General features: G+C 36.8%; 2 protein-coding genes and 1 pseudogene across 2 annotated transcripts; 2 read left to right on the top strand and 1 right to left on the bottom strand.

Moving 5' to 3' along the window:
- Nucleotides 1-132: 132 nt before the first annotated feature.
- LOC108984312 (TOM1-like protein 9) lies at nt 133-12,832 on the bottom strand. The gene is made up of 10 exons (XM_018956225.2): nt 12,523-12,832; nt 11,293-11,371; nt 5,842-5,940; nt 5,632-5,745; nt 5,270-5,430; nt 4,530-4,611; nt 4,107-4,192; nt 3,251-3,427; nt 1,656-2,140; nt 133-1,396 (listed from the first exon to the last, which is right to left on the bottom strand). The coding sequence occupies exons 1-10, from the start codon at nt 12,621-12,623 to the stop codon at nt 789-791; spliced, it is 1,992 nt and encodes a 663-aa protein (XP_018811770.1). The 5' UTR covers nt 12,624-12,832; the 3' UTR covers nt 133-788.
- A 5,021-nt stretch (nt 12,833-17,853) lies between these two features.
- Nucleotides 17,854-21,338, top strand: LOC108984310. The gene is made up of 3 exons (XM_018956221.2): nt 17,854-18,676; nt 19,594-19,674; nt 20,602-21,338. Exons 1-3 carry the CDS (start codon nt 18,298-18,300, stop codon nt 21,024-21,026), a joined length of 885 nt encoding a protein of 294 aa, XP_018811766.1. The 5' UTR covers nt 17,854-18,297; the 3' UTR covers nt 21,027-21,338.
- A 1,032-nt stretch (nt 21,339-22,370) lies between these two features.
- Nucleotides 22,371-26,861, top strand: LOC108984309 (annotated as a pseudogene).
- Nucleotides 26,862-27,911: the final 1,050 nt, after the last annotated feature.

Raw genomic sequence — 27,911 nt, 5'->3', positions numbered from 1 at the left:
CATCCCACAGTCAATAGTCAATTAGTGAAAAAATATTCTTTTTATTAGTCATTATTTACTATCTTACATCTCACACATTATAAAAAAATTATAGATATAAAATATAAAAATAAATAATAACTGATGCACCTCGTTAGGGAGGACCCTATAATCCCAATGACGGTGGAAAATTCTTGAAGAGAACCTAGCCTTGAAAGTTGCAGACAAATTTCACTCACAGTCTAATAATTACAATTTGCCACAACTCAAAAAAAAAAATAAAAAAACCATCCAATTAATTGGAGGACAAAAAAATTGAAATGTCATCAACGCCGTCTTCATCCACTGGGAGGTATCCATCTTTTGTCCTCTTTTTCTGTCTCTACAAGGAATGTACAAGATCCCCAATGCTAACACAAATGCGGGCGAAAAACAAATATTTATAATATATATATATATATATATATATATATATATTTATATATTGGGAAAATACACTTTTCACTCTCCAACTAGCAAGTATTTTACATTTCACATCTTGAACTACTAAACTGTCACATTGCATTCTTCAACCATTTTTGACTCTGTCAAATTACACTCCCTATAAAATCTTAACGGTCAAACTTGGATGAAGAGTACTATTTAACAAAAAACTGATGATTGGAGGATGCAATGTGTCAATTTTGGTAGTTTGGTTGCAAAGTGTAAAACATTGCTAGTTGGAGATTATAGACACTAAAAAATTATGGAGAAAAAAAAATAAGCAACAGAAGAATAAGATCAAGCTAGCACCAAAACCAGCCATGACTTCACATGCCACCAGCTCTACCAGGCGTGGGTTTCGTTGATTTCACTTTTGCCATGTCAACAAGATCCCCAAAGAGCTTATCCTCTGGCTTAGAAGGCTTGTTAGGTGGGACATAAGATGAAGTAGAAACCTGGTAGGAGTTTCTCAAGCCATTGTTATCATGACTAACAGATAATCCGTACATTCGCTGCTCTAGGTATTGCACCCCTTGTGACTGACCATAGCCATAACCTGCAAATTGGTTCCCATACATTTGTTGAGGATACATTGATGCCATCTGGGCAGTTTGCATCGGCTGTGGAAGCATTCCCATAGACGGCCCTCCCTGGATTGGCTGAGAGTGCCAACTCAACTGCTGGCTCTGACCAACCTGGCTATTGATTGCCGACAAATGGCTGCTTGTAATTGGCTGGATATACATACCTACTACCTGGTCCTTCCCCATTGGTTGAGGTCCCAGAGGAGAATGTGCACCACTCAGTGCATGCGCAACCACCATTTGAGTAACTTGCGCTGGTTGAGGGTATTGAGCACCTGCTACTGGACTACCATTGTCCACAGGCTGAGCTTCCCAAGGTGGAGGTGGTAATGATGCGCTGCTTTGAGCACCTATTCAAAAGTAAAAATTGTGAGCCCCTCGCACAATCTCATGCAATTACATGACAAAAGAAGACAACTAAAGCCCAGCACATAACTGCAAGTTATTTAATCAAAACATAAACTAGAGAATCCTGCTTATTATAAAGGCATCGATAATTTCAAACATAAGTGCTTCTGCCTCAAGATAGGAGACTTTGGTGGAAAAAATATTCCAAAAGCATTACACATTTCTAGCATGCAAAAACATAGATCTAAGTAAGAATTGCACCATAGGCAGGCGAATGTGGCTGCTGCTGCTGGGTAATCTGGCCATTCCAGGCAGAACCAGCACCTTGCATGTAAATTGATTGCTCATACTGAGGTGATCCAGCATTTGGGACACTTCCATTCGAGTAAAATCCACCTTGAGGGGATTGAAAACTCTGCTGCTGTTCGATTTGCGGAGCCGACGGGTTGATTTGTCCAGCAAGATTGGCAGATTGAGTATTGACAGAATTTGGAGTGCTAGTTTCTGAGAACATGTCAAAGAGAACAAGGGCGTTCTGCTGAGATACAGGACTGGCTGGCTGTTGTCCTCCCACGGGAACAAGAGCCAATGAAGTTTCTGCTTTGGGTGAGCTATAGTCATCACCACTGAGCAGGTCTATTTCGGGATCAACTCTTGCTGAAGAAGCTGAAGCATTAGTTGGAGTAGGAGCTGGAAGCAACAACTGGTTCAGTGGCTGCAACTCTGCACTAGTACCCGAGGTGGATCTGCAGAAAAAGTCCTGCTCTTACAGCTCAAATAACCAGAAGGTATAAAAAATTTCTTTCATGGGCAAATAAAACTCATGCAACCGTTCTCGACAGGACCTGTGACCTTCACCTCCACCCTTTTATATGAAGGAAGAAGGAGATCCTATTTGGTCCTAAGCCAACTAAAACTCTATTGTCTTCTATTAAGAAGAAAACAAATTATATTATTTAAATTAGAAAAAAAAAGTTTCCATCAAAAGTCCTATTAATATTTGAACAAATATCAATTAACTTGGTATGCAGGAAGAACGTATTTGCAACACACGCAACTCAAAATCTATTCATGTTCTCAAGCATCTTTAGATTTTATTCGAATTTTTTTTTTATAAGAAAAATTGAGGCCTCAAGAGATGGAACTTGAAGGCAAGATAAATGTACCAATTGAAATGGACATAAATTTCAATCAAGCAGTCCCAAGAATGTAACTTCCACAGATACTTGGCTGATGAGTTTTACTAAAAAAAAATGAACGTGTGTAGATTACAGCCTGCTTTTTTTTTCCGTAGTGGACTCCTACCCTCAAACAATGGACCTTTTTTTACTCAATTTCTCAAGAAAGATAAGTCTTAGTCTGTTTATATAAAGAATAGAAAAGTAATTGAATAAATTTACCGAAGGAGCTTCTCATTAATGTATTGTTTCATTGAGATTGAATACAAATCACAATGTCATTATCTTGTTCCAGAATGGGCTTCTTCAATTTTGTTACATTTAAACTCTACTCAAAGTAAAGATCTGCCCAAATTTTATTTGAACATATAGTGCAAATGTCCCAATGCCAAGTCTTTTTGATATGGCAGAACAAGATTCGCATCTAGAAAATGCTAGCTTCTGAACTTCAATGTTAAATGAAAAGCACAGTAACGAAACCAAGCAGTGTCAGACTTGAATAAAAGGAAAAAGGCAGTGAAAATATAATTGCATAACTTATTATAACTTTTTCTAATTGATGAGATAAAAAATTAATTTTCGTTAGATCAGTCAAATAATCGCATGACCTAAAGTGAATTTATCACATCATCCTAGATAATGCAGTGAATGTGAACTAGTTCAAGAAAACCCAATTACCTCCCATCGGGTTGAGTATCAACTAGAGGATCACCAACGTCAACAAGTGCTCTAACAGGTTCAGGCTTTGGTTTCTCTGTTTGAAGAGAAGTTCCTGAAGCAATTGCTTCATGCTTAGCCAGTACACGCTGCAAGTCATCATTAAGTGCTAGTCCTTGGCACAGCAGTGATTCATCCCTGAAAAAGAAAGAAAATTACAATTACGACAACCATGTTTAATTCAAAGTACCTGGCATGATAAGATTCACAGGCTTGTGGGATTTGATCACTAACGGACGGTCTTTTCATAGAAAAAATGTTGCGCTGAAATTCCAACGATGATCTGGCCGGACATAAGCACGCACATCTCACACAACCGACATGGGTGCATGTTTGTGCATTTGCACGCATGTGTTTTTTTTTTTTTTTGGGAGGGGGATGCTGAAAGAATTTTACAAATTACATTAAGATATATTTTTTTATAAAAACAGGTTTTAACAGTTAGAAGAAACTGGAATAAAGCTGAACTAACCGGCCCAAACAGTTCAACCAGCAGGCTGGTTCAGAAGTGAAGGCATTAGCCATCATAAGTGCCAATACTACTGATTTAACAAATCTAGTCATAAGCAAACTTAAATAATTGTTTTCATTTTTTTCTGGGGAAACTCCAACGACAAAGCATATATCTGCATCATTCTGAACCTGCCCCCCTCCTCTCCAAGGGACGGACACATCAGAATGCCAACACGATGGAATAACAAAAATACACACATGCATGACTTCATGGTAGCAAGAAGAAAAAAGAAACAAAATAAAGGGTAACTTTCGTAATGGTTACAAATATAACCAAAGAGTAGGCAGAGAATTAAGGCCTTACGAAGTCAAGTTAACAAGATGCACCACTCTCTGCTTGTATGTACGGCACTGCTCGACCAAGTCAATAATAACCTCCTGCCTAAGCCCCTGCAAATTGAAGCAAAGATTATATCCAGTATGCAAATAGATTGATTAGAAATGGAACATTCACAATAACAGGGACAAGGATTTATGGATCTAGGACAATTGTATCTTTTTTTTTATAAGCAACGAGAATTGAAATACTAACCATTGAAAGCATTTCTTTTTATTTCTTGGAATTCATTTACACCAAAAGTTTGCATTGGCAGTATAAATTAGATAGATTGCAGCCCAAAATTCCTAGTAGCATGCTTTTGATGAAGATTTAGTTTGCTTGACAAAAGTATTCAGCATCTACAATACTAATTCATAGTTCTAAAATTTCTTCACATTTCGAATATACCTCTTTATTCCCAGGCTCTATTGCGCTCAGCATTTCGGCAAGGACGTCCATGATGCCGCGTGCATTCTGAATTTCAGACAGGCTAGCAAAAGCAATTTCAATTAAAAAACAAAAAAAGATGAATCATTAGTCAGTAAGAATGACAAGAAAAGGATGAATTAAAAAATTATATGCAACCCTCAACACTGGAAAGAATTATTCTATGATCAGTCTAATAGCGTTGACTACTCAAATCCTCTGATCCAAGGAAACTTTCTCTGCATGTTTTCAAGAGTCAAAACAGTTTTTTTTTTTTTTAAAAAAATTGACAAGTAAGAAAATAAGAGTGAAACAGTTAAAACATCAGTATCATTCAATTTCAAAATTTACTCCCTCTCCCTAAACTAGAAGAATCCTAGTTTTTACCCAAAACTAGACCAAATTCAAGAAGGGAGCAGGAACCACCATTTTTTCTTCAATTGCTCCTCAATTTTTTCATGCATTAACCTTGATATGTGCATTAGCATCAAAAGCATATAATCTGCCATCCTCATCAAGAATGGCAATGAAAACTGGTACAGGTAATGCATGCTTATATGAGTAGGATAACTACCCCACAATCAGATGTATTTACATATTCAATCATGGGCAACTAGAAACAAGTACCATCTAAAGTAGTCAGACAAATGAATGTGTCAATGAACAAAATGGTTACTGGGGTTGTCTCCAAAAAGATATTGGAAAAGGAGCTAAAACCGTACCTCAAGGTTGGAAACTCAGACTCTGCAGATGATTCAGCTGTTTCTTGCTGATTGTCAAGATTGCGTATATTATGAGGATATGATGTCAAAGGATGTGTTTGTGGAGGTGTGAATATAGGTGCAGGCCTTTCAGATCTCTGAGGGAATACTGCCCCAGCACGCTGTAATAGACAAGTGTTTTCACCAAGAATGTCAGAGAAGATGGCCTACTTATGAAGCACCAGAATAGTATAATGGCAATGAAAAGGGCAAAGTCAAGCTAATTTAATGAAGCATAAAAGGTGCTTCTTATTTCACCATTCATACTAAGTATCTTCTCCAAAAGGAGAAGTACTTCAAGAAAAAATTCTATGTTAACGTACCAACAATTCTTGGTATGCAGCATAATACTGCGGATATCTTGCCCTCGGTCCACCAAAAGCTTCTTGCCAAGTATCTATCAGGATCAATATCTTCTCTTTGACATGAAAGTCAGGCTACAATATGCAAAATATTATACTTTTAACATACTTGTCAAATGAGAGTAAATACAACATTGGTTTGGAACCAAAATATTCTAAAAACATTCTTGCCTTCTTTTTTACTATCTTCACCATCTCATGAAGAACATCCTTCTCTGCTACATGCATGTGAACAATGTCCCCACAATTCTTTACGACCGTCTCCAGTAGCTAGAGTACAGCAACCAGACCAAAATATAACCAAATTAGTCCTCTGTAAGAAAAAGTTGTAAAAATATGACAAGCTATATAACAATTATGTCACTGAAGCCTAAAAATGATGAGATTTCAAAATAGAATTTCATGCAGACGTCCAAAAGATCAAATCAACTAAAGCACAGGAAAGTTTGACAGCCTCATCAAGTTTGTTTTAGGATAGATACACACATACAAATCTTCCTGTCCCCCTTTGACAATTGGTGAAAATAAAATAAAAAAAGGAAAAACAGATTTATTCACTCGTGGATAAAACCCATACCTTCCGGTGCTTCCTCTGACATCTAATCCATTATATTTCACTATCATCCTAGAATTATGTTATAAATCTATACTAACTTGTAAGATATAGAAAGCCACAATACTTAAAACTTGAAATACTGAAATACTGAAAAAAAATCTTTAGAAAATATTTCCAAGCCAACTACTTTCTCATATATCCCAAACAATAACTTTTTTCTATAGGAGAAAAAACCCTGGGAAATGGATTTTCTCGTATAGATGAAGCAACAATTGAGTTCTCATCCTGAGGTTGCATACAGATCCCACCCAGACAACATCATCAAATCCAGATAGAAACGATACCTCTTTATATAAATCAATTTTGTTTGTAAACATAAATATATTAAAATCATCTTCCATTGAGAAATGATTCAAGAAATTTATGTTACACCCACACACACCCCCACCCCACACACACACACACACACACACCACACACCCATCCCACCCGCACGCACACACACAAACAGAAAGCAGTCTAATCAGCCGGTCTTAACTTAAGATTTACCCCCGCACGACCACACCATACCAACTATATAGATTTCCCCAAAAACCATCAATTTATATGTCTAGATATGTAAAATGCAGCCCATGGCCATGGTTTGATCAATTAATGCACTTGGTACGCATGCTATACTAGCCAAATTAATGAGTGACATTCATAAGAGCGTTATAGAAATGCAAGTTCCAATTTACAAAAGGTTTTCAGGATAATTGGGTTTGATAGAATAAATGAGGGATGATTGAAGGTCGTAACAATCCTATCGAATCACATGCATTTGTACATCGTAATGTGTACATAAAAATGTGCTACTGTCTTGAATTTTTTTTTTTTTATAAGTAAACGGTAGTATAAATAAGAATAGGCAAAGCCCAGGTATACAAGGTGGTATACAAGAGATAAAACCTATCTAGTTGCTAAAATAGAAAGAAGAAAATCATGTACATTTAGGCCATTAAAATCTATAGCAATAGCCCAAAGAAGTAAGGTACGGAAAAATAAAATTCTAAGATCCTCTAGTGTCCGCTCATTACGCTCCCGCCATATACACCACATAATACAAATAGGAACCATTTTTCACACAGTTTTGATTTGTGGAGCACCACTCGGCAATACCTAGCTAGCTAATAACTCTACCACTGTAGCAGACATCACCCAATTTAACCATAATCAAATGAACAGATCACTCCACAATGCTCTAGCTGTCTCACAATATAGCAAAAGATGATCCACTGTCTCGCCAGCTTTCTTGCACATACAACACCATTTTGGAATAATTAGCCGGCGCTTCCACAGATTATCAATGGTAAGAATCTTACCTAGAGCCGCTGTCCAAGTGAAAAATAGTACTTTTGGAGGTGCCTTATTCCTCCACAATCCTCTCCAAGGAAAATGCGTGTTTGGAAGCAAAGTAAGGGATTTATAGAAGGAGCGAACCGAAAAAACACCCTCACCTGCCAAATTCCACCACAGTTTATCTTCTCTCAATCCAAACATTCTCGTAGAGTACACATGACTGAAAAATGCCTCAAAACTGTTTAGTTCTCAGTCTTGAGCTGCTCTACTAAAGGTGACATTCCAATGGAGTTGATCCCCTGAACGAACCATGAGATCCGCCACTGAAGCCTATTGATCACATGCTAAACGAAAAACAGAAGGAAAGGCGTCCGCTAGAGCCTCCTCCCCACACCAAATGTCCCTCCAAAATTTTATACTAGTGCCCTCCCCCACCAAGAATTTAGTATGACGAGAAAACACCCCCCAACCACATCGTATGTGCTTCCAAACCCCCACCCCATAGGACTCATTCCCTATCTAGTACACCAATTCCCCCCCCCCCCCTCCCCCCATCTTACCATATTTGTAATCAACCACTAATTTCCATAGAGCTTCTGGTTCCAAGTTGTATCTCCAAAGCCATTTCCCAAGTAATGCCCGATTAAAAGTTCTCAAATTCTTTATCCCCAACCCACCTGAAGGAATTGGTCTGCACACCTTATCCCCACTGACTACGTGAAATTTGAATTCATCTCTCATCCCACTCCATAAGAAATCCTGATAAAGTTTTTCGATTCGCGCTACCACACTAGCTAGAATTGGAAATAAAGATAGAAAGTAAGTTGGCAAGTTAGAGAGAGTACTCTTGATAAGAGTCACCAGTCCTCCTTTCGACAAATACAGTCTCTTCCACCTAGCCAATCTTCATTCTATTTTCTCAATAACTTTGTTCTAAATAGACAAAGCCCGTGAAGCAGCCCCTAATGGTAACCCCAAATATGTCATAGGAAAAGAAGCAACCTTACACCCAAGAGTGTTCGCCAACTGCCAAGAGATGCTGACGTTCCCAACAGGCACTAACTCTGATTTATTGAAGTTAACTCTCAAACCTGACGCTGCTTTGAAACAAAAAAGAAGCGCCTTCAGTGCCCTAAGTTGGTCTTGCTCTGCAGCACAGAAAATTAAAGTGTCATCTGCAAATAATAAGTGGGAGACTGAGGTGAGCCCCCTCTGTGGATCACCCACTGAAAAACCAACCATAAAACCATAACTAACCACAGCCGATAACATCCTACTCAAAGCCTCCATGACGATAACGAAAAGCAGAGGGGACAAGGGATCACCCTGTCTTAAGCCTCGAGAGCTATTGAAAAAACCATCTAGGTTACCATTGATCAAGACTGAAAATTTTGCCGTTGAGATGCACCATATGATCCACATACACCACCTCTCCCCAAAGCCGCATCTCTTCAGTAAGTACAAGAGCAATTCCCAGTTTACATGATCATATGTTTTTTCCATATCTAATTTACAAATAATACCTGGAGTGCCAGACTTGAATCTACTATCCAAACATTCATTTGCAATTAAGACCGAGTCCAGAATCTGACGACCCCTTACAAAAGCATTTTGTGGCTTTGAGATTACTTTATCAATTGCCACCTCTAACCTGTTAGCTAGTACCTTTAAAATGATTTTGTATATCCCATTAATGAGGCTAATGGGCCTAAAGTCCTTCAACTCCACTGCTCCGGATTTCTTCAAAATCAAAGCAATAAAAGTAGCATTCAGGCTTTTCTTGGATTTCCCAGCCAAGAAAAGCTCCTGAAAGTTTGAAACACCTTCATAATATCATCTTTTACCACCTCCCAACATGTTTGGAAAAACCCAATCGTAAAGCCATCCGGACCTGGTGCTTTATCCTTTACCATCTTTCGAACCACATCCAATACCTCCACCTCCTCAAAAGATCTTTCCAACCAGGATGTTGTCTGTGGTTCTATGGACTCAAAACCAAGTCCATCTAGTTTGGGCCTCCAGCCCTCATTTTCTGTAAATAGATGTTTATAGAAATTCACCACATGTTCCCAGATCACAGGGACCTCTGTGCAATCACTACCATTGATATTCAACATCTCAATAGAGTTAGTTCTCCGATGAGAGTTAGCCACTTTATGGAAGAATTTTGTGCTTCGATCCCCTTCCTTCAACCAAAGAGCTCTTGATTTCTGTAGCCAAGAGATCTCTTCTAAAGTTAAAACCCTTTCCAACTCTGATGCCAGAGCTGTCTTACGTGAAACTTCCTCTGGGGTAAGAGCCATATCCTCAATAATCTTTTCAAGATTCTGTAAATTCTCCATTAGAGTTTTGTTTTGCTCCCTAATATTTCCAAACGATTGGAAATTCCAAAGCTTTAAATCTTCCTTTAATGCTTTCAGTTTACCTGTAAGAATATAAGAAGGGGTATCATAAAGCTGATAAGAAGACCACCAATGTCTTACCATATCCACGAAGCCATCGCTTTTAAGCCACATGTTTTCGAACTTGAAATAACGACGACCTCCTTGAATACCACCTCCATCTAATAATATGGGAAAATGATCCGAGCATAGGAGCACCAGTCGCTTTTGACATACCTCTGGATAATGGCTTTCCCAGTCCGGCAATATTAAGAATCTATCCAGCCGGGACCAAGTTTGACTATTAGACCATGTGAAGAAACCGTCAACTAGAGGGAGTTCAACAAGATTCAGGTCAAAAATGCATTATGAGAATTCAGCCATGGCTCGATGTAACCGATTTCTTCTAGATCTTTCACTAGGGAACCTTACTACATTAAAATCTCCTCCTATGCAACAAGGAAGTTCCCACCCGCTATAAATAACAGCCAGTTCATCCCACAAACGACTTCTAATACTGTCAGCATTCAATCCATAAACACCTGCAAAAGCCCACAAGAAATTATCCTCTACCATCTTAAAAGAACAAGCCACTGTAAATTCCCATGCAAACTCCTTCATCTTCTTCACGACCCTTTTATCCCACATCACCAAAATACCGCCCGATGCCCCCTCCGAAGCTAGATAGGCCCAATCTGCATACGGGCTGATATAACCATTCTTCATTACATGCTAAAAATGGTTCTCCCACCTCCAAAAGCCAGCTTACAACATCAAACTATGTAGTCTAAAAAAGAATATATACCCCTTCTCAATTTCCATTAACAACTAATCCAAAACAATGGGGAACATGGTATGACTACAACGTCTACCAAATATTTGCCCCACAGCAAATATAAGCACAAGATGTTAAGAGAAGCATTGTAATGTGGATACATGCATTCCTTAATATCCAAATGAATAAAATTTAGTGCAAGTGAGTTATCAATCTGCAATGAGACAAAACAGTAATAAAATTTAGGCATATGACTGATATTATACTCGACAGTTTGTGGGGCAGTAGAAAGATGACCCAAAAATTAACCACATTTAGATAACATTTTTTAAATGAGAAGTATTAGGTTCACAAATAAATCTCACAAAAGTAAAGCTCAAAACTTGATATGGTTAGATATGATATGTTAGTTCTACTTTACTCTAAAGAGCTTTACAATTTGATGTACCACAACAAGTCACATCAGTTTGTGGCTTTATTTTTGTGAGGTCTTTTTGTGAATCAAACATTTATTTTTTCAAGTTAATATATGCGTATGCATGTTCATGTCTGTATGAGTTATGTTGACTTACTGTTAAGGCAAGAAGTTGAACTTTTGAATTCTTACTGCCAATACGTTTCTTTATTCCTTTAACAACATCCTTCGATTGCCTGATCATGTATTACAAACAAAACAAAAATCCAAATTTAGCAAAACTGAATGAAAAAGAATCGAAACCTATATAAATCCATTTACCTCTAAAAAGTTCGGTAGTGTGAAAATTTACAATATATGAGAAACCCCTTCATGTGGCTCCCCTAGTAGTCCTATGATTAGTAGGAGGTGACCTCATAAGATACCATCATGCAACATGCATCAGGCGAACAAACAGTGGAAGAACAGCAATTGTGACTTGTATATATTCCTATATGCCACGTTCTTATGGCTCAATATTTCCAACAATGCAATAAAGTTAGGCAGAGGTGTTCTTTAGTTATCACAAGCAAGCCTATCTCGAACTAGTACCCCCTTCCAAATAGAAAAATAGTCTTAAAAAATCATTCAAATAAATGGAATCCAAGTCTTTGAAATGAACCTGCCTGTTATATGATCACAAATAACCAAGTATAGGCTTCCTTTTATCACATGAAAAAAAAAAAAACCGAACAAAACATTCAAATGAATAGGTATTACTATTCCTGTGCGGATTTTTTTTTCTCTTGTAAAGTTACACACGCATCAATTGGAGCTTGAACCCACAACCTCCCCCCCAACTCATTTCCAGCTAGATACAGTCGAGAATTCCCAACTATTTTGAAGCTAGACCTTATTGGCCAAGTTTGCAAAATTTAGCTTAGTAACACAAACTCAACTTTATATAAGTCAAACTCGAGCGCGCATTAAACTACAGCCTAGGTATACCAAATGCGCTCATCCCCAAATTATGCAAAAAAGTCCATTAAACCGCCACATAGATTCTCCCTAAATCGTCCAGCTTACACTTTAGATCCTAATTATGGCCCAAGATATTTGAGTGATTATGAAAGGCTATGTTGTTCCATAATAAAATTAAAAGACGCCCAAAGTTTAAATAAAATCTCAACTGACTATTTGTGAGGCGCGAAAGCAACGTGCCGTTCTCGTTTAAAATTTGGAAAAAGTAATGAATTCAGTTTTTCTTTCTTTTCTTCAAAGATAAAGCTGCGAAAATTCACAAACGTGCAAAAACAAAATCGCATGACTGAAATTTCAAAACATAACAGCACTAGAGGCAGTATCTAGCAAAAACGAGAGGTGTATTAGAATCCAGTGCAACTCGTACCCAGGGTCGTGATTAAGCGTATCGCAGATCTCTATGTTCATGGCCCAATCTGGACCGATCAGCATGTCGCTCGTGGCTCGTTCCACCATTGAATTCACCATCTCCGCTCACCGCCAAAAGAATAAAGAAAAAATCGATTTCAATATCAAATCAGAATCCGGCTACCGAACACACACTTTCAACCAGAGATCACAGAGATTTCCGAAGATGTATCGAAAAATTACGGCGACTCTCTCTCTCTATCGAACTGTTCTGTTCCCAGGCTCTCTCTCTCTCTCTTCCTCTCGTTTCTACTTTTTCTGTTGAGAAACGATTTTCGTTTTTACTTTTTTTTTTTTTTTTGGTCTTTACGCTTTTCTTTCGGTATTCCGGTCAGAAGGTTAAATTTAAAGATATAGCCAATCATGAATGGCCATGTTTACAGTTGGGGATTCACGCGTGCCGTACTGACGTGTACTTCTTCTTATACCGTTGGCTTTCCGCTTTTCATCAGATGGTACTGATCACGTAAACCCGGACTTATGTGGGTCACCCATTAGCCTGGCTTTGTTTTTTCTTTTTTTTACTCCTAAAGAAAGTTTACATACAGGAAAAAGCTTGGGTTCTAATTTTTTAAAGAATAATGTTAATTATCTTAATTTTTATTATTTTCTTATTATCTTATTATGTATTATTAGATTATTAGAAATTATTTATTATATTTCACTTGTTAACCTATCATATAATATCACATTATGAAATGATAGATTTTTTTTCTTTTTTAAATATTTAAGGATATAAAAATATGTATAAAAGAATAAAAATAAAAAAAAAAAAGACATTTAATTTTATCAGGATCCCTCGTCCTATACACAACTCTTTTACCTATTTAAGAAAATAGTCATATTTTTAAAAAAATAAATATAGCAATAAGAATATGTAGAAGTTATTGGGATATATATTTATTTATTTGTTATCATTAGCTACCTTGTTTTTACATCAATTATCTATGATTTAGGTGTTGTTTAGATAATAAATTGAGATTAGATAAATTAAAATGAAAGTTGAAAGTTAAATAAATTATTATTAAAATATTATTTTTTAATATTTTTATTATTTTTTTATATTTAAAATTATTAAATTATTTATTATGTTTTATATAAAAATTATAATAATAAAATAAGATAAAAAATTTTCATTATCTAAACCGTCCCAATAAGTTTGAGAATTAATTAGAGAAAAGTAGTTTCTCGTTAATTGAAAAAAAACGAAGGCATTCCAAGAAAACACGACGTTTGTTGCATTGATTGGTTTAGATTTTGACGTTATGCTCATTGCAGACAGCTACGATACGTTCTGTGTGTGAAAAAACACCAACGTACGTACGATTACAAACAATATCATGAGTCAAACAAACATTGTTTGAGAGGATCAGCGACGAGCGACGTGACCTCCATTCTCATATAATTCACAGGAGCATGCCTAGGGAGTAGCGATATCTGATAAACGATATTATAGTTATAGAACAGTTGAATATTATGTAATTATTTTATAAAAATAAATAATTAATTAATTATTATAAAAAAAATTAATTTTTTAATAATAAATCTGATTTTTTTTTTAAATAATTGTATAATATTTATACAATACTATACGTATAATTTCTAGACGCTATCCTGTCTAGTTTTTTCAAAAATATGAATGGAAATTCTTAAGTTATTTTATTGCATGTGTAATGGTTTTTGGTAATTTATTTAGACAATTTTATACGTAGTAAATATATCATTTATTGTGAAATTTATAATAGTTATAAAAAAAATTTAAAAAAATACATATATTTTTTAATATTAGTTTATATATATGACGGGGGCTATGACGTATCCACATTAAAAATATTATTTAACATATTTTGATTTTATGCATCAATCACATTAAAATATTTTTATTGTTTTAGTGTTTTTAATAATTATAATAAATCTCAAAAGAAATAACGTGTTTTCTTATAAATAACAAATCTGTATAGCCCTCAATTAATTAAACTTCGATATAATTTGTTAGACAAGTAAGTTCCAAGATGTCAGAGTTGGTTGATGAAAATGGTGCTCGCAATTTCAATTGTAGTCATTTTTTTTTTTTTAGCAAGTTACTATCAGTTATATTAAAACAAGAAACTAGAATACATCAACAAGAGTTTAGATCTCAGTATCCTAATTATACATATAAAAGGGGAGGGTTTTTCCCACTATGAAAAGACAATAAGGAGAGATAAATTTGGATAATGGGAATATTTTCATAAGCTTGCGTTGCCACTACCCATTGTGCCAAATCATGCCCACATCAATTTTGTGACCGATAAATTTTCTTAACTTTCAAAGCTTCGAAAGAGAGGAGATGGTGCTTTTATATCCTTAATGGGCTTGTGATCCAGTCATCTTCATCTGCGAAATTTGTAATTGCTACTATTGTGGTGCTTGAGTCGCCTTCCAGAATAACTTTTTTTCATCCTCAATCTCTTTACTATGATACTGCCATCAAGGCTGTCATTACTTTGCCGAGATTTAGACTCACATTGGAAATGTGGTATATGAGTGCAAATATGGTTTCACCAGAATCATTCTAACACAAAGATGCAATACTGTTGCCCTGATCTCTAACTGCCACATCAAAACTAATGAGAAAAAAACTAGATGGATGATTTTCAGCCTTCATTGACTTTTGGTTGTCGACATATGTCCAAGCTGCTAAATGTTGATGAAGTGAATTTTTAACAGAGTCTACAAAATCAACGGGGGAAGGGGGAATGAAGACCAGATTGTGGACTTTTTTGTTTCTTAGGAACCAAAGATGATCAATTGCAATTGTAGCAAAGATTTGGAAAGAATGAGTGTCTACCGTTGGGATTTTTAGGAACTCTTATAGAATGAGGATGGTTTTTATCCATATATTAAAGGGCCGCCTTGCAAAGGAGGATATGTCAATTGGCCATTTTGAGTACCTCCAAAGAACTCTATAGTATATGCAATTGAGGAAGAGATGTGAAGTATCTCCAGCTTCAATGCTACAAAAGGGACAGACAATTTGCTCTTTATCAAGAGGAATTACATTATTAATCTTGACTTTGGTGGGCAGGATATTATGGCTAACTTTCCAAAGAAATAGTTTCAGCATGTATTGCAATTTTTATTTCCAAAGACTTTTCCAGTTTAAAGGCTGATTGATTGGAGATGAAGTATTAACATCATTAACCAGAGCAGCATATGCAGACTTAAACGAAAATTTCCCTGAGGAGTGATGAAGCCATTTGATTTTGTCCTAAACATGATGGAAATTGTAATTCGCCAATGAGATTTTTTGAATTTCTCTTGAGTGTTCTGAAAAAAATGTGTTCAGAAATAAAGTATTTCAACGTCTTGATTCTTCTAAGATGAGTTCAGAGACAATCAAACTATGATCATGAACAAAGGGAATGTTTGGATTATAGTGGAGAATATGGCTAGAGATGGAAGGGACCCAAGGGTCTAACCAGACTTTGGTGGAAGAGCCATTGTTTATTTGAAAACATATTCCAAACTTCAGAAAATCTCTATGCTTTATCAAACTCTTCCAAAACCATGGATCAGTCGGTTTGAAAGATATTTCCGGGAGAGACTTGGAACCTAAATATTTTTTTGAGATAGCCTATTTCCAAAGACTGGATTACCCATTGATTAGGGATCAGGCATGTTTGGTGAGATGGTATTGTCATGAATTAGACGGCCAGGAATGAAGACAGCTTGAAAAGGGGAGATAATGTTGAGGATAATAGATTTGAGTCTGTTGGCAAGGATTTTTGCTATTATTTTATAGCAAACATTGGACAAACTAATTGCCTGAACTGATTAATCTCGTTGGGATTATCGACTTTAGGGATCAAGACCAAATTTGTGTGATTGAGTTCTTTTAGCAATTTTCCTTGAGTGAAAAAACTTTTGACAGTCGCTATGAAATCAACTTTGATGAGCTCTTAGAAAGTTTTATAAAACAGGCCCGTAAAACCGTTAGGGCCAGGAGCTTTGATGGAATGAAGATTTTTTACAATGTTGAAAATTTCCTCCTCATTAGGAGTTTTGCAAAGAAAATCATTTTTCAAAATTGAAATTTTACTAAGGAAAAGGTTTTCAAGCTCATCCGATTGGATGGGATGTGAAGTGGAAATTTTTTTTTGGTAGTGCTCCTAAATTTTTGGGAAGATCATAGAGGGATCAACTGTCTAATGGTTCTTACCCAGCTTAAGGCAATCAATATTATTCCTTCTCCGTCTAATGAAAATAGTGGCATGAAAGAATTTTATGTAGAGATCAGTTGTGGTGAGCCAAGTTAATCTTGATTTTTGTCTCCAAAAGGATGTTAGCAATGTCTCTATCTAAACGCTCTCGGATCTGATAGTGGTCAGATATATTATTAGACCAAGTGAATTTTGGTCCAGAGAATCTGAGATCCACGAAGCCTATTTTTTCCATGAAAAGATTTAGATCTTTTGGTTTGGAAAAGTTTTAGAGAGATTTGCCCACTGACTTTTCAGATTGAGAGATGATGGAATTCAAGTCACATATTGCTAGGTTGGGATCCAAAAAAGAGGAAATAATACCAGATAGGAGTTCCCATAATGGTTTCTTCTTTCTGTAAGAAGCGGGGCAATAAATAAAATTTAATAGTCAAAGAAAATGACTAGAATCAGAGTACACCAAAATAGAGATAATATTACTAAAAATATGAACAGATCAAATGTTTATTGATTCTATGTCAAGAAATGGTCAACACAATTGGCAAATTTTAGTCAATCCATAATAGGACTGTTTTGAGGGACGCTTTCCAACAAATTGGCATGTGATGAATATTGTTGGTCTCCATTCTCACAACGTTCTTAGCCAAAAGTGAGATGAAAAATGGTAGATTTGATCACAGAACTCGATAGATAGATGTTATGCGTGCTAATGGCGCGAGTAATATTAGAGACATTTTAAAAATATGCAAGTCTTCTTGTATTTAAAAAATAATAGAGTTTATTATTAAAAATAAATTATTACACCGAATTTTAAATTAATACATATTTAAAGTAATGCGCGAGAATCGTAGACCATAAACTTTACAAATCATTTTCAAAAACTATAGATCAGTTAAAATAGAAAAATATTTAGAACTATTTTAATAAAAAAAAAATTAAAGATGCATTATTATCCTAAAAAATAGCCTACCGATCATGTTAGTCAAAAGGGAAAAAAAAAAAAAAAGATACCACGCGGCTCGAGGTACAAAGTGTGATAGCCCAACGAATCCTAGGGTGGGGGATTATACGCGTCACCACACGAGAATACCCGATGCCGCCAAAACTTTCGCGGAACTGCGCCCTCTAGAAAACCTGAAGTCTAGGACGCGCGTACGTACTTGTAGAATTCCCTCAGTGCTCCAGTTCTTTTTCTTTTCTTTTGTTAGCCCTTTCTAATTTATTTATTTGTTCTAAACCTCACCGCCAAATCTTTACAATTAGGTTTCGTATAGTTTCTCCCAATTTCTAAATCCCCGAACCCTAGCCTTCAAACTAGCCCTATATCACTCTTCTATAACGAGATAGGGTGTTCTAAAATCAGTTATAAGTTCAAATTTCATAGATCCACAATTATTTGTTTCGTGTCAGTTGGCTGTAATATGAAACCCAGAAACCTGAGACGAGCTTGATTTCACCAATTATAATTGAGATCGAAGGCTACTTGATTGTTGAGTGAGGGCACTGGACTGTTTTACGACGACTTGGGTCCGATGGCGATGATCGGCGACGCGCTTCGCCAAGCGTTCATGCCGAAGCATGAGTACGAGAGCCTCCGGGAGGAAGATAAGGCGTGGGGCAAACTTCAGAGACCTTTCGTAATGGCTTCCATGGCTTCCATCTGCCTAGTACTAATTGTATGTACCATTATTAGTTTGAGCATAGTGTTCCCGCCCGACATTGGGAAGAGGCCATTTTGCCGTGATGAAAGGCTTCAGCCACTGACTATTAACACGAAAGGAGGAGGCGATTCCGATCTGTTTCCTGGCGCGTTTTATCTCACGGACCAGGAGACTGTGGATTACTACTGGATGGTTGTGTTCCTTCCCTCCATGTTAATTTTCTTCGTCTCGGTTGTCTATCTTGTTGCAGGTAAGTTTAAGTCTCGTGCCTCTCTTTTATTTCCTTTTTTACTGTCCTCCTTTGGAAGATTTTGATGCTAAAAATTAGTTATTTCAGGAATGGTTCCGTTTAAAGGGCGTGATCTGTGCAGAAAAATCTAGATGAAAATATAGATTCTATAGACAACAATTAACCACACGATCTGCAGTTTAGACTATGTAGTTGATATGCACGCTATAGCATTAGGACACGCCGTGTGTGTAACATCCTAAGCTTAGCGTATACTACCTAGAAGGCTTGAATGAGAATCGGGTCCAGAATATGTATAAGCTACATGTGAGATTGACAAATTATTGGGATTCAGCTATTGGGCTACCTTATGAAAATCTTTTTCTGAGAAAGAGGAAACTGTAAAGTAGTTTGCTTGGAAAACTGAGTTTCATTGTGCACCATCCTAGGCCTAGACTACCTAGAAGGTGAATAGGGTCCAGGATGTCTATAAGCCATATGTGAGATTGGCAGACTATTGGGTTTCCAATTCTTGGGCTAACTTATGATTTTTTGAGAAAGAGGAAACTGTTAAGTAGTTTACTTGGAATACTGAGTTTGAAACTTTATAAAAGGGCTCGTGCAAGGCAATAACTATTTCGATTTTATTTAAAGCTGAAGTTTCATAACGAAAAGGGAAGGTGACGACTCCCTCTTCTTGTTTTTAAATTCAAGAAAGCACTATGGTTCTTCAAAATAATAGTGGAATTTAAAGTGCTCGTAAAAAAATACTAGTGGATTGAAAAGAAATTTCAAGAAACTTTTCAGAGCAGTTTCTCTGCATGTTTGAAAGGACTCTTGCATTTCTGGAATCTGGAGTGTTGCTTAGGCATTTCTGAAATCTGCTTTCTCTATGCATAATGACTTCCAAATTTCTCATAGTTCTGGTTTTGCTGCAGGAATCACTGTTGCTTCTGCTGCTCCAGCAAGACATGGGTGCTTGAAGGTAGTCGAAAATAATTACTGTGCCTCAAAAAGAGGTCTGCTCTCTCTCTCTCTCTCTCTGTGATGCATAAATGAAATGTATCTGGCATGAGTTGTATTATTCTTTCATGCCAAATACCCCCTCTCCTTTCTTTTTCCAATTATTGAATACGCCAAACAACTTACTCTTTATAAAATGGAGTGGGATCTTAGTGTATTTAATATTTAGCGGGAGTTGTCACTTGGGTGTTGCCGTTCTTTGAATCCTTTCTTTGCTCTTCTCATATCTAATCCAAGTTATGGCTTAAAAGTCCAATGTATAAACAATTTAGCCCACCGAGTGCTGATGTGGCGAGTTTCTCCTGAACTAGCTCTGGTATGCTTCATTTGGCCAACAAGACAGCGGAAAGAAAGAAAATTGGGAACCTTACAGCTTCTAGGATGCTCAAACTTGTTGAAGACAAGTACAATGAGTTCCACTTTGTTCATACTTTTCTTCTTTCATTTGGAATACGAATCTAGGATATTTGTTTGCAATATTTTTGTAGCCTTGCTTATCTTCAGGAAACTTTTTATAAAGTTTTCTTGTGGTGATATGAACCACAAAGTCTCTTCTTGGATTACATATCAATAACAGAAAATCAGCTTGGCATTTGGATTATCAAAAGTTAAACCTAGAGCATAGCTACATGTCCTTCCTCTTTGCTTGCCTTTTTGTTCAATTTTCTCTTTCTGCAAGATAGTGGAAGGAAATTTGTGCAGTCATACCCATGGAGATGTTTACCACACACATGGATTTATCTGAACTAGTTCCAAGTTTCAACTGTTATATCTCAATTTTTAACATATCGTTTGTACCTATCAAAATTTTTTTTTATCATATCGTATGTTTAGTCTATGATAAGCTGAAAGACTGGGTGTTGTATGATGAAGTATGAACACCTCAAATAGGTGGTTTGAAGCTTCTTTATTGTAATTTTCAGGTGGCATTCGTTGTCTCTCTCTGCTGAATACTATCTTTGCAATCATTTTTGGTCTTCTTGCATTATTTCTTGGATCAACGCTCCTCACATTAGGTAACAGCTGCTCTGTGCCCCTGTTTTGGTGCTATGAGTTCACATCATGGGGGCTGGTTATTTTGTATGGAGGAACTGCATTCTTCCTAAGAAGGAAAGCAGCTGTGATTCTTGGTGAGGTAGATTTTAGTGCTAGAAACCTTGGGCTGGAAATGCTGGAAGCTAATCCCTTGGAAGTCACACCAGAGGTGGAAAGGCGTGTTAATGAAGGGTTTAAGACATGGATGGGGTCGTCCCTCTTATCCTCTGACGAAGAAGATGAACCCGAAAGTTATCAGGAAGTGCCTCCTCCTCATATTGTTCATACCAATTCTAACAGGCAAAGAGTGTGAACTACACGTTTTTTTTTTTTCTTTCTTTCTTCTTTTTCAATTATCTTATGATTTAGGCATAGAGAGTAGATGGAAATCCAGTTTTGGATTATTGAATGCACCAGCTTTGTCATGATGGTTGAACGAATGCCATACAAAACAAGATAATGCTAATTGGCTGGGGATAAATTCCACTGTATGAGCTGTCGGTTCATCTGTTATCCTAGGTAAATATTATCTCAGCAACGTGGCTTGGTGATATTTTTTGTTGGTTTGATTATCAGTTAATTTGGTCTTATGATGGTGCGCCTATTGGTGCAGCGCTCTCTTGCATGATCATGGTGTTGTACATATTTTAGTCTGGGGGATGGCGGTGGCTAATTGTGGTGGTCATGTGTACTGAGCTTCTGTGATTAACTATACACCGTTTGCTTATGATCGATTTGCATAATATCCGGGAGACATTACTATATCATTCCTTAACTCACTGAAGGTAAATTGCCTCTCCGGGTGTAGAGCATCTCTTAACTAAATGGTGTATCGGTAACGTAAAGGGATGGGGCTCGACAAAATTCTCCTTTTTTTTTTTTTTGATTGATTCGACAAAATTCTTCTTTACATGAAGGGACTCTTTTTTAAATCGATGAAAATAGATAAATTTAATCGTTTATATTTATTTTAAAATACTCAATCATGTGTGGGCCAACATTCTCATTAATAAGTGAGTAACAAGTGGAATATCTAATTGATTCGAGCTTAGGTACGTTAATCGATAGAAATAGATAAATCAAATTATTTATATTTATTTTAATGGATATCGCAACATTTTAATAAATAAACTAGAATAAATAGAAATTGTGTAAAATAAATGGTCAAAACCCCCATATTTTCTTTATTGATTAGTTGTAAAAGAAAAAAGATTGTCGTATAATCAGTTCATTAGGCTGTCCGGAATATTATGGATGGCTCTAATTTCACTATCATAGATCTAACAAAGTTGATAATTTAGTCTTTTACCTATTATTTCTTTTACGATTCGTTCTCTTGCTCTCGCTAAGTTTAATTATTAAGAGAATGAAAAATAAGTGATGCAAAAAGATTTGAACACCAACGGAAAAATTGCAAAATGATTAATGATTTGGAAAATAATTTGACAAGCTTGATAATTACTTAGGATAAACAGAAAAAGAAATGATAATTTGAGTCGTAAAAGTATAATTCTAAGCTCGCCATTAGATATGGCATTATGGCACATCCGGATTTACTGGATCGAGCTGCTTGTGGTCTGAGGCCCAAAGACTGCTAGGGCTAACGTTTTGGGTATTTTTGGTGTTAGATATCTCCAACATGCGCATCGGAGCCCAATAGCAAATGATCGATCTGTTTTTCCCAATCTATAGTTCTACACCCTAATAAAATCTCTCCCCAGCTGAGCTCTTCCGTCTCCTCCTTCTTCCTCTCCGTCTCCGTCTCCGTCGTCCTCTCTCAGCAATGGCGAGCTTCGAGAACGAAGACGCATCAGCCAACTCGGCTGCGGCGGCCGCCCCACCGTCATCTATACAATCACAGAACGTCGCCGGGTACGACCCCAACTTCGTACCGGACTCGGTGAAGTCGTTCGTGGTGCACCTGTATAGGCACATCCGGGAGAAGAACGTGTACGAGATCCACCAGATGTATGAGACGTCGTTCCAGACGCTGTCTGAGCGGCTCTTCAAGGACACCCCCTGGCCTTCCGTCGATGCCGTGGCACACTACGTGGACAACGACCACGTTTTCTGCCTCCTCTACCGCGAGATGTGGTTCCGGCACTTGTATGCGAGGCTCTCCCCGACGCTCAAGCAGAGGATCGATTCCTGGGACAATTACTGCAGCCTCTTCCAGGTGGTACTCCACGGGGTCGTCAACATGCAGTTGCCCAATCAGTAGCTCTGGGACATGGTCGATGAGTTTGGCTACCAGTTTCAGAGCTTTTGCCAGTATAGAGCTAAGATGAAGAACAAGACCGACCAGAAGATTGCGCTTCTCAGGCAGCGTGACCAGGTGCGCGCGCGCGCGTTTTTCAATCTGTGCTCTCTGAAAATACTAGGATTTTTATTCCATGATTTGTTGGTAGTCGGACTCCATCTACACCTAATCTCATGCTTATATATGCGTGCTTCTTTATTTTGAATTATTTTTTTTTTTCCATTTCTGTTTTCCAACATTGGCTGCTGAAATTAGAACGATTGTTTTTTTAACAGGCCTGGAACGTGTATGGTGTGCTCAACTACTTGCAAGCTCTTGTGGAGAAGTCCATGATCATTCAGATTCTTGAGCAGGAGAAGGAAGGTCTAGAACAGTTTACTGTAAATGATGGGTACGATTACGATGGTGGGAGTAATGTCTTGAAGGTTTTGGGTTATTTCAGCATGGTGGGATTGCTGCGAGTTCATTGCCTTATAGGTGATTATCATACTGTTTAAAGTGCTTACTTCCAATTGACATTAGTCAACAAGGCGTCTACACAATTGTAATAGGAAGTCACATTACCACCATATATCATTATGGATTTGCCAATCTTATGTTGCGCAGGTACATTAATCAATTGCTTTGTACGTTAGTTTTTTTTTTTCAATACCTTGTACATATTAGGTTTTAAGGTGCTTTGTTTTTTTTTATCTGTAACTGTTTCGATGTTGGTGTTGTATGTGTAAAAGTGGGGGTGAGTCGGTAAATCATTTACTTTTACACTGTGAGATAGCTAAGGCTATTTGGGACGCGGTGTTTAAAAGGATGGATATGGCGTGGGTGATGCCGGAAATAGTTTTGGATGTATTGGCTTGCTGGAATTCTATCCGTGGGGTGAGACAGATTAAAGCAGTATGGAAGATGATCTCTATCTGTATTATGTGGTGTCTATGGCAGGAACGAAATGAGAAGACTTTTGAAGACAAAGAGAGATCGGTGGAGGAGCTAATATTGTTATTTTTTAGAACTCTTTGTAATTGGGCCATAGCAGTAGACTTAAATGGCATGGACCTTCACGAATTCCTAGTTTCCAACATGCCTACATAAACCGGGCATTTTCTTTGTATCATGTTACTTTGGTGATTTAATAAAGTCTTATTTTTACTTATAAAAAAAAAAACTGTTTCGATGTATTTGAGGTGTATGCGTTGTTTCTTGTCTAATGACGCGTAGCTCTCTGCCGTTTGTTCTCATCTTTAATATCCATCCATTTAGCGTTGTTACATTTCTTTTTCTTCTGTCTTTTAAATTCTTGAATAAAATGTTGGATTCCCCCTGGTATCCTTTCAGGTTCTTTTAAGCTTGATGTTATAAGGCATGGATGGTTGCCCTATTTCTCAAATCTCAAAAAAGTATGAGAATGCTTTAAATTGTTTATTGAAAGTATGGTTTTAAGGAAAGCTTTCATAGGAATCTGAGCGTCACTTGGTCAGATGTGGAAGAAAATTTAATCACTTGTCGAATGCATTGGTTCCCTTGTTTCTTATACCCTACTAGAGGCTCTTCCAAACTTCTGTTACCCCTAGTTTTTTAGAACTTGTAGCCATTATTTACAGCCTCGCCTAATTTTTCAAAGTATGTTGCTCTCCCATTATTTCATCTCAAAACACCCGCAACATTTTAGATTAGAAGGGCTCATTGACAAGTAAAATATGGGCCAAAAATCTTCAGAATCGTAGGAAATTCTGATGGTAAAGGAGTTTGTATGTGTGGGTGGAGCTCATAAATAAGCAAAAATAAAACCAAATTACTTTCATTTAAAATGTTCTTTGTATGCCTTTCTTGAATTTATAATCTTGCTTGTCAGTTGTCTCCATACATTTTTTCATTTTTGCTAATGAACTATAGTCCGCTTGACATTTTCCCTCTTCATAAGAATGAAGTTGGAGGGTGAGGATGTGGATTCAAGACTCATTGGGTGCATACATAACTTACCATGAACTGTGACTTTTCTTTACAGGTATGTGGAGGCAATTCGGGAATTCAATAAGATTCTTTTGTACATTTACAAGACTAAGCAATATCATCAGAAGTCTCCACAGTATGAGCAGATACTGAAGAAAAATGAGCAGATGTATGCCTTACTGGCAATTTGCCTTTCACTTTGTCCCCAAGTGAAGCTTGTTGATGAAGTTGTGAACTCTCAGTTGCGGGAGAAGTATGGTGAAAAGATGCTCAGAATGCAAAGATACGATGATGAGGCATTTGCAATCTATGATGAGCTCTTCTCATATGCATGCCCTAAGTTCATTACCCCTTCGGCTCCAAGTTTTGAGGAGCCTCTTGTAAATTACAACCAGGTATTTACTTTTTGTTTGAGCCCGTGTACTTTGAAAAGATTTAGACTTAACTGTGAATCTCTTTTAGTATTTTCTGTTTTCAATTTCCGGTTGTCGCGCAAAATTTTGAGATTAGAGAAAAGATATATGCTTGTCTGAAATTGTTAATGACTGATCTCTGACCAGGAAAGGTTTTGCATGTGAAAGAAAGATAGTCAGTTTGGGAAATTTCTCATGAAAACTAGTATTGTATGTTTTGATAATTGTTATTTGAACTATTCAATACGTTTGGTTGTGTATTTGGTCTCTCTCTCTCTCTCTGTATTTTACCAAATGAATTTATTGCAGAATGCCTATAGGCTTCAGTTGAAACTATTTCTTTATGAAGTGAAGCAACAACAGTTATTATCAGGTGTCAGGACCTTCTTGAAAGTGTATTCAACCATCTCCCTTGGGAAGCTTGCAAATTATATGGAAGTTGATGAGCCTACGTTGAGGTATTTCGTGAGGAGTTCGTCGTAGGCTGAAATATGTCGGTTCCTTTGTGTGATAATACGTAAAAACAACGTAAATATGTGAAAACAGCTTGTTCAGCTTTTTTCTGTTATGTCTCACAGAACTATCTTGATGAAGTACAAGCATAAGACACATGCTGTTGACGGTGATGGAAAAATCTTATCCAATGCTGATGTGGATTTCTACATTGATGACGTATGTTTGTTTGATTACTACAGTCATTTTATTTCTTATATTTTTTTTTTGGTGGGGGAGGGGGAGCATTTTTTGTGAAACTCTTTTAGGTTGAAATTGTCCAACCGCATATTTGTGCTTCTTGAATTTATGAGAAGGCTGGACTTAAAGATAAGTTTGAGCTCTTGTTTGTGGACTTTTTTGGAAATAAACATAAAATGTGATAGTAAAACTAGGTGTAGTAGTTGTTAGCTAAAGTGATGCCCTTATCCTTCACTTTCCTGTATGATTGTATCAACCCACATACATTTAACACAGGTGTATTACTAATAATTACACGTCTGTAAAAAATTGAGACAAGGCTGTGAAAAGTTTTGGTGACTTTGGATTGGCCTTCGCTCGTGCTTGGCAACCCTGCCAGTGTAAAGTTCTTTTGGTATTTGTTATATGTGTGTTGATGTTTCGGGGCATAACTTCAGCCTATTTACTTAAGTTAATGCACTAAAGCTAAACATAGAATCCCCAAAGCCAAACAAGGTCAGGGTATTGAAAAGTAGAAGATTTTTAGATTGGCCTCTCTCCTTAAGGGTGCTGCAAGTCACCTTTTCATACTGCTGCAGGACAATATTTGTGTTGTTGAATCCAAACCGGCTAAGGGATATGGAGATCACTTCTTGCGTCAGATTGTGAAGTTATATCAATTGTATTGCCGCTAACTGTTTTTTTCTGACATTCCAAATCGATTTGTTTTTTTTTATTTTTTTTACAAGATGTTTTTATGGTAACAGCTCGAAGGGGTGATCAATGATATGGACAGGATAAAGCTGGACTGAGTTGCCCATCCCCTTCTAGTAATGGACCCTGTGGTCTTTCCATTTGTTAAAGTTTGTTTCCTTTTTCCTTGTTTATAATTTTCCTTCATTTTTTGATTAGTGGATGCGGTTAGCTGTTAAATATGTGGTTGAAATCAGTAGTGCTTTTCTGAAACCATACTTTCTGGTTAGAAAAAGGATTGACTATGCACATGTATGTATGTTTGTATGATGTGCATAGGGACGGAAGAAGTGTTGTCCTGTGTTTGCCAGCATGCCGCCTGAGGATATTAGATGGTGCTCCAGACAATGTTTTTGTACAGTACAAATGTGCAGATAAGTGTGAAGTCTTGTGCAGGGAAAATCTAATATCAAGACCAATAGAAGAAAAAAGCATAATTAATCCTTGAATGTGATGCATGGAACTGCTTTTGACTTTTGAGACATAAACAGGAGGCTAACCTCGGTCTGCTCTACTCAAATGCCACTTGTCTGTCTAGAATCTAGATGATTTTGAACTCAATGTTGTATGTGCCCAACTCCAGCCCATCTATTAAACTTGGAAATTTTGAATTCCTTTCGTAGCATTATTTTCCTATCGATAATTATAACCAAAATCGTGCAGAAAAGAATAACAAAAGAACCGTAGATTGAAGCCGATGCATCTACTCATCCGTGTACGGAAGGATTACAAGAAGAGAAATATCTTTAGTTCCGACAATAACTAGATTGGTGAGATGTTTTGATGGGACAATTAATAGCATTACAAACTTCATTGGTTGTTTTGGTTGACACAGAATAGCTAATTTGGAGAAAAATAATTGAGCTTCGTCCCCACGGTTCCATAATTTTCTTTTGTTTAAAAGCAAATCCACTTTTGATCATTACAAGATTTGACTGAATTAGCTTTGTATAAGATTGTGGCTGAAGATGATATATGAATTTTTATTTATTTTTTTGTTGGTTTTCTTGGAGTGTGCGCAAGTTTATCCTTAAAATTCCACTGTCCCAAAAAAAAAAAAAAAATTTATCCTTAAAATTCCAAACTATGAAAATATGCTTGGTTTTTTAGTCGAATAATTCAGCCTCGATTAAAGTGCCAGTGCCAGAATAGC

Source organism: Juglans regia, chromosome 8, assembly GCF_001411555.2.
Source record: "Juglans regia cultivar Chandler chromosome 8, Walnut 2.0, whole genome shotgun sequence".
Classification (NCBI taxonomy): Eukaryota; Viridiplantae; Streptophyta; class Magnoliopsida; order Fagales; family Juglandaceae; genus Juglans; species Juglans regia.
The sequence above is the reverse complement of the archived record's forward strand: the minus strand, read 5'-3'. Positions and strand labels throughout refer to the sequence as shown.